Genomic DNA, 7,507 nt, shown 5'->3' with positions numbered 1-7,507 from the left:
CGTGCCGTTTGGACGTCGTGCCATTTGGATTCGCGCCATTTGGACGCCATACGTTTTAAAATCATTGCTTTTAGAAATCGGCAGATGGTGGTATTGTTCGTCGATTTGTAGGGACCTACTTGTAGCGCGCAGGCGCACGATCAGTATCACCAACCTAGAAAAAGACAAGAAAAAAACTTGGGTAGAAAAAGCGCGTCAGAACAAGTCCGAGCGTCGCGATAAAAGTAACAATTTGGATCAAAGAATAAACGGTGTGTTACAAAAAGAGTTTTGATTCCTAACGGAACAACGCGAACCTTTTCCCAACTCCGTTCGATCAGGCAGTAAAAACTATATGCGTAGACGTACGCTACAGATTTAAGTTCCTATGCAATTTGAATGCGTATGCATGCTGAAGTATATGATTACATATATCTAAGGTCAAATAGTTATGTGTAACGTTTGACAGATATAGTGAAAAACATGTGGAAATTGAATGGAGTTACTTTCTTACAAGATATATCTGGAAGTATGTTTAAGGTAAAAGAAATATTAAACCATATTTTTTTCAATACATTCTTTATTATAAATTAATGTTGTTGAGTATAATGTAACAATATATAATAATATGATTTCTTTTTGCATATTTTCAGCATTCATTCATACATTGATGAGGAAATTACAACCAAAAAATTATGCAGTAGAAAAGTTGAATAGATCCATTAAAGAAATTAAACAGTGTGGAATAAAATAATAGGACAAATAAGAAAAACGTACCCTGAAAACAGATGCAATTTCTTTCTCGCAGGATATATCAGGAAATATGTTTAAGGTAAAAGAAATATTAAACCTTATTTTGTTCAATACATTCTTTATTGGAAATTAATGTTGTTGTGTACAATGTATCAATATATAATAATATGATTGCTTTTTCTTTATTTTCAGCATTTATTCAGACATTGATGAGGAAATTACAACCAAAAAATTGTGGAGTAGAGAATTCGAATAGATCCATTAAACAAACATTGTGGAATGAAATACTAGGATTAATAACAGAAACGTACTCCGAAAACAGATGCAATTACTTTCTCACGATTTAGGTTCGCCTGGCGCCACAGCTGGCGGCATACTCTCACACGCTGCCGCTCCAGCCGCCGCTCCAGCCGCCGCTGCTCCATTGATATGTATGTCTGGAAAAATAAATATTATGTTATTATGTATAAACAATGAATAACAGAAATAACGTGCAAATAGGGACGTAAAAATACGACTTACAGTATCACCTGTTTGTAGGTTTTGTTGGTGTTCCGGCGCATGCTGCTGGAAAAATAAACATTGTTATTGTATATAAATAATGCAGTGCAGAAATAACATGGAAAGGAGGAAAGTAAAGAAATTACTTACGATATACCCCGAATTTTGCATGTCTTGATGCATGTCCTGCTGCTGTTGCAAGAGCAGCTGCAGCTGCCGCTGCGGCTGGGCCTGGGGTTGCGGCTGCGGCTGTGGTTGCGGCTGCGGCTGGGCCTGTGGTTGCGGCTGGGCCTGTGGTTGCGGCTGGGCCTGGGGTTGCGGCTGCGGCTGCGCCTGGGGTTGCGGCTGCGCCCGTGGTTGCGGCTGCGGCTGCGCTTGGGGTTGCGACTGCGGCTGCGCCTGGGGTTGCGGCTGCGGCTGCGCCCCCAATGATTTCGCTTTTCTGCTTTCTAAAAAAACATTGAAAAACATTGACAATACACCGGAAGCCAAACATCGTCTCTGCACAAGTTATTCCACAAAATTAAAACAGAATATGTACCTCAAATTTGACTAAATGACTTGATTTACAAAGATATGTACTTTTGTCGTTATAAAAAATTACAATTTTTGGAAACCGGGAAAAAGATAGTAAAAGTGTAGACGCGTGTCCGCGAGACAATCAAACAGACGACTATTCCAACGGTTTCTGTAACAATTGCTGCAGAAACCGTTGGAATAACGTGGAAAGAAACGTCTGTTACATAGTCTCGCGGACACGCGTTTACAAAAGGCAATTTTCACTTTTTTATTTCAGCCTATAATGAAAATTTAAAATATGACATTTCTAAATTTAATTTGTTATGTGCATGCTGAAAATTACATGTAATTAATTTCTAAAAATCGTGACTTTTCATGTGAAAACGTGACTAGTTATGTTCTTAGATGAAAAGTCGCGATTCTCGAAAAAGTTAATTACTTGTAACTTCTGTTACGTCCCGACAAAGAAAATTCCATTGTCTTCAATTTCAAAATTACGAAAGCGTCAGCAATCAGGAAGTTGGTTCATTGACTGACCTCCTTGGAGTCACCAGTGTAACATCCAGCAGGAAGAAGAATAAAGAAAAAGAATTTAATAATTAATATGTATTAATATATTTATTCACTTTTTTCGTTTTTATATAATTACAAATTGTAACAGTTCGTTTTATTTATTTTTGTACTATATTGATTTAAATAATTATATTCATACTTAATAATTAAAAAGAATCTTATATTTATTAATATTTACGTTTAACAAAAATTTTATATACTTCAGAATATACGTCGATAATTCTACCGCGTCGATAATTCTACCGCGTCGATAATTCTACCGCGTCGATAAAAGATCGACACAGCGCGCGAAATAAATAGAGAGAGATAGCAATAGCGAATAGAAAGAGATAGGAACAAGCGCAGAGTAGAAAGAGACGGCAATAGCGCGTAGACAGAGACAGCGATACGCACGGAGTCACGTACGCGCAGGTCAAAGTCCGAACACTTCCGGTATCGAAAACACAGGTAGAAAAAAACTGCTACGTCAGCAGTTCTCCGGTATAAATACGAGCGTGCCGCGCAAAGAATTTTCACTTCGATTCTGATCGTAGTCCGAGACGGGTCTATGATACGATTTATATAGAATTCAGTAATCTTAGACTCTTTTGTCGGCAAAGCGGCAAAGGTTCCGCGTCAGACCCGGGGCGCTCAACTATCGGTTCGCGGCGGTTCTCCTACGTGTCAGGTTCGCACCCAAGCTTAACGAGCGAGCGAAAGCCGAAGCTCCTTGGATGCGGCCTATCAGTACACTGGCTCTAGAGCGACGATACCGTTTTGCAGAGTTCGCTACCAAGCTTAACGAGCGAGCGAAAGCAGAAGCTCCTTGGATGCGGCCTGTTCACTGACGGCTAAGTTGCCCAGAAACCGAACTGCGGCTGAACGAGCCAACTCCTACAGCGTCGGAACGGATCTTGGCCAATTTCCCGACAATTCTTTCGAATCATTTATATTATATTAAATTATATTAAATTATATTAAATTATAAATTCAAGTTTTATAATCGTATCTAGAACCGCATTTACTAATCAATTTATTTACTCTGTATTTTTATTTTAGGTTGAATTATTTTTGTAATAATCTAATTTTCTTTTATTGTATTCCAATTTAGGCACAAACACAATTGTTAGTTTCTTTGTATTTTTCAATCCAGGGCGTACTCATTGTACACTACTAATACCATTATTTTCTTTTGTATTTCAAACACAGGGCGCAACATTTGTTAATTAACTACATTAATTCAATTCAATATCTAATTACTTCAATTCATTATTTAAATTCAATATCTAATCACGTTATTTAATTACGTTCAATATTCTTTAATATTACTTACCTTCTTTTTTTATTTTATTTTTATATTATACACAAGACACCACATTTAATTTCTTGAATAAACACTTATATTATCATTTTGAGAAAGGAATCTAGCGTTGGATTTTACTCCTTTACCGCGTGCCACCCGAACCTATAATCCCTTCCTATAATTAATACATAATATATATATAAATACGAGTCGCCTTCTCATAGGGAACCGCTCTCCCTACGCGTCGGTGCAGTAGCGTGCTCGCGAATAATTCCGGGACGTTACACCAGCGTCAACAAATTCTCTCTTCTTCTCGAAACGCTGCGTCGAAAATATGTAGCAATGATAGACATTCCAACAGGTCCATATACTAATGAACTCTTTCCTCCAAACCATGCGAAATCAGCATTTTCGACTCTAATAAAAAACCCGATTACGGACAATAGATACAGTCGGCCATACAGTCGCGAGGTGCGCGGTCTCTCTGTCCGAGGAACGTTTAGTATTGCGAAATACGTCGAGCAGAGTTTCGTGAAAATCAACTGTCACACGAAAAGACTCAGTTCACTCGTTAAATAAAGACTCAAGTTTTCGAACCATCTACAATTAAAAACTCTTAGTGTAAGGCCATAGTTTCACTCAACAAGAACATTGTCCAACATCCGTACGTCGAGAGGAAGAGAGAGAGAGAAGGGAGCAATTCATCAAATTAATCGTTTACCGTTTCTGTACATCTAAACATCCGGTGAGTCCAATCAAAATCAGGATTCTCTGTCCTCGGTAATTAAAGGAATCATAATATCTTCTGAATACACGTTATATTTTCATACTTGTGTACCAATCAGACTTTTGTAATAATTCATTCTTTTGTCAAAATATATAATAATTATTTACTCAAATTTTGATCATAATTTAGTGCGTACTTTCCAAACCTTGTATCCAGCGAGCGAGAGGCTTGTATAAGTCTAGACCAAATCCGAATCCTATATTATCTTTCCTTCACAAAGAAGGTGTTTAAGCGTTGCGTCGGAACATAACATACCGCAGAGTAGTCACCTACCACTACGCCTGCTCCGCACGTAACACTTCTAAATGCATTGACCAATCTCGATGAAATTTTTAGCATGCACATAACTCATTTGAATCTACGAAAGACATATTTTAAATTTTAATTATAGACTCACATAAAAAAGTTGAAAAGTTACCCCTCACAATTTTTTCTCACAGTTTGAACAAATTATAAAGACAACAAAAGCACATATCTGAATACATTAATTTATATAGCTTCTCTAGAAACTTCAAGTCGTTTGGTTCAATTTTAAATAAGGTATTCTGTTTGAAACGGTGAGGTACAGATGAAAAGAAACACTTACTGCGATTTCGTAGATCCATATTCCAAGAACCTCTCTCATCCGCAGGACGTATGGAACTGTCCGTGCCAGTGAAATTTGAAAACGCCACAGCGTTGGCGTTTCATTTTTGTTTCACACGTACGTAGCGCGTTGCCAAGACCCGCGTTGCCATGGCCCGCGTTGTCATATACTCCTTTCTAACAATAAGACGTCTTCGCGGTAACGTAGAAGACATTATTGAAAACATTTCCAAGCATTTGTGAAAAAAATTAGCACAGATGGGAAATACAAGAAATAAGAGTCGTCACAGGTTTCCGGGAAGTAAGAGGCTCTCCTTCAACAGTAGGTATAGAAAACTGTAAGTGTTTCAGATTTACACATTTCAATAATTGGAATGAATTATCCTACAAATATTTCTAACTTGTTTTACCTTGCAGGCGACAGAAACAAAAGCAATTGTCGACAACGACGATTAAAGATGCTGCAGTTTTCGAAGAGAGATCTTATGTACCAGTGAAATCTGTAGCAAGAAATGTAAAGGAGGATAGTCAGCCAGATATGTCTGACTATCTACAAATTTCTAAATGTTATAATAAAGATCCGTTATTTTCCCCAAATAATCCTAAAGATGTAGGGCGCATCTCAGATCATGTCCTTCCCGAAAATACAGATGTAGGGCGCATATCAAATCACGTCCTTCGCGAAAGTACAGATGTAGGGCGCATCTCAAATCACGTCCTTCGAAAAAATACAGATGTAGGGCGCATCTCAAATCACGTCCTTCGCGAAAATACAGATGTAGGGCGCATCTCAGATAACGTGCCTCGCGAAAATACAGATGTAGGGCGCATCTCAGATCACGTCCTTCGCAAAAACGATGAAACTGTCGTTGTACTATGCGAATCTACAAGTGTGAGACCCACTGCACAAAACGTCCTGGACGATACCGACGGCAATCTCGTCGTAGACGTCGGACACCTTGATGTAGGACGTATTTCGGAAAATGTGCCAGATGGCCGCCGTATTGTTGACGTTCAGTTCTTCTGGAATGCAATACATAGAACATTCGACAATCATGCGCGAGGTATTGAATGTCATTTTCGCGATTGGAAAATGATCGGTACTCGCCAGCATGGGTGTCTCACACAGTTTTTCTTCAAGTGCCAAATGTGCAACTACGAAGATACTGTTTGGTCGGAACCTATGCATTCAAATATAATGAATGTGAATGAGGCCATGACGACCGTGACTGTTACAGTCGGAATCGGCTATGCACAATTAGAAGAATTATGCGCCGCCCTGGACATGCCCTGCATGGCTGAATCGACGTACCGCAGGTACCGTGAAAAACTCTTAGATGAGTTTATGAAAAGCGCAATGCATACCATGCAGGCAGCAGGTGAAGAAGAAAGACGATTAGCTTCTGAAAACAATGAAGTCGTCGACGGTATCCCATACATAACTGTCATAGCGGATGGTAGCTGGACGAAGAGATCGTATGGTACGAATTATAATTCAGTTTCCGGTGTTGATGCCATTGTAGGTTCCCGCACAGGAAAAGTTCTGTTTATCGGCATACGCAATAAATACTGCACAATATGTGATATAGCGGAACGAAAAGCTACATCCCCAAAACATCATAAATGTTATAAAAACTGTGATCGATATGTCAGTTCTAGCAGCATGGAAAGTGATGCTATTGCTGAAGGTTTTAAATGCAGCATTGAAATGCATGGCTTGATATATAGAACGGTTGTTGCCGATGATGATAGTGTTACGACCAGCCGCCTAAAACGTACATTAATCGAATTCTTCCCACGTTCGGACAAACATCATGTTACGGCCACCCGCCTAAGCGATCGATATTCGAACAATCGAAGTCCTCACGACCGGACACCTGAACATCATATTACGACCACCTACTTAAGTATTCGATAAGACGCGTTCTCGCGGACATCCCACCTTGTCAATCATCGGCCCCTTCTCCACCACTAGCGACATTATAAAAGACCTTACCGGACATAAGCGGAGTCAGTCGAAATCATGTTATAAAAATAAAGTGCCAAACCTTTAAAAGTGCTGTTCATTTAAAAACCTGTGAACTTTCCACGTGACATTTTGGCGATCCTGCCAGGATCCATTCAACATCACGAAGAGAAACTTCCAAAGGGGGCTTTCTACGGAACTCCGGACGAAGGGACTACGAGTGCCACTCTGTCGTGATACGTAAGGATCCAACGAACCTAAGGTAAAAGCTGGCGTTTGAACATTACCGATTAAAACCACCCAGCATTTCCTCTCAAGACTCATCCTCCTTATCCTCTGAGTCCTCAATATCTTCAATAATGACTGCCTCCGGACCTGCTGCACAAGAGAACATGCTACGGCAACTCTTGGACAGGATGCAACGGATGGAAGAAGGAATCAATCAACAATTGACAACTCTAGGAGAAGAAAACCAAAACCGTGCAAAAGAAATCCAAAATATTGCAGAGCAGCTGAAACTGGTTACCCTCACTGAAGACGCGTCTACTATCACCAGACGTAG

The 7,507-nt window shown here is 39.5% G+C and overlaps 1 protein-coding gene across 1 annotated transcript; it reads right to left on the bottom strand.

The window, feature by feature from the left end:
- Window positions 1-1,068: 1,068 nt before the first annotated feature.
- LOC114881947 (procyclic form-specific polypeptide B-alpha-like) lies at window positions 1,069-4,999 on the bottom strand. Its single transcript, XM_046287196.1, has 4 exons — window positions 4,981-4,999; window positions 1,384-1,682; window positions 1,248-1,299; window positions 1,069-1,169 (listed from the first exon to the last, which is right to left on the bottom strand). The coding sequence occupies exons 1-4, from the start codon at window positions 4,997-4,999 to the stop codon at window positions 1,069-1,071; spliced, it is 471 nt and encodes a 156-aa protein (XP_046143152.1).
- Between the last annotated feature and the right edge of the window lie 2,508 nt (window positions 5,000-7,507).

Source organism: Osmia bicornis, chromosome 9, assembly GCF_907164935.1.
Source record: "Osmia bicornis bicornis chromosome 9, iOsmBic2.1, whole genome shotgun sequence".
Taxonomy (NCBI): domain Eukaryota; kingdom Metazoa; phylum Arthropoda; class Insecta; order Hymenoptera; family Megachilidae; genus Osmia; species Osmia bicornis.
This window is presented reverse-complemented; position numbering and strand designations above follow the sequence as displayed.

What these genes read in the sequence shown, in the direction of transcription:
- LOC114881947 (XM_046287196.1), bottom strand. An exon ending in TGCAAAATTCGGGGTATATC is followed by an intron (nt 1,300 to 1,383) that starts GTAAGTAATTTC and finishes TTATTTTTCCAG; the next exon opens with CAGCATGCGCCGGAACACCA. An exon ending in AACAGGTGATACTGTAAGTC is followed by an intron (nt 1,170 to 1,247) that starts GTATTTTTACGT and finishes TTATTTTTCCAG; the next exon opens with ACATACATATCAATGGAGCA.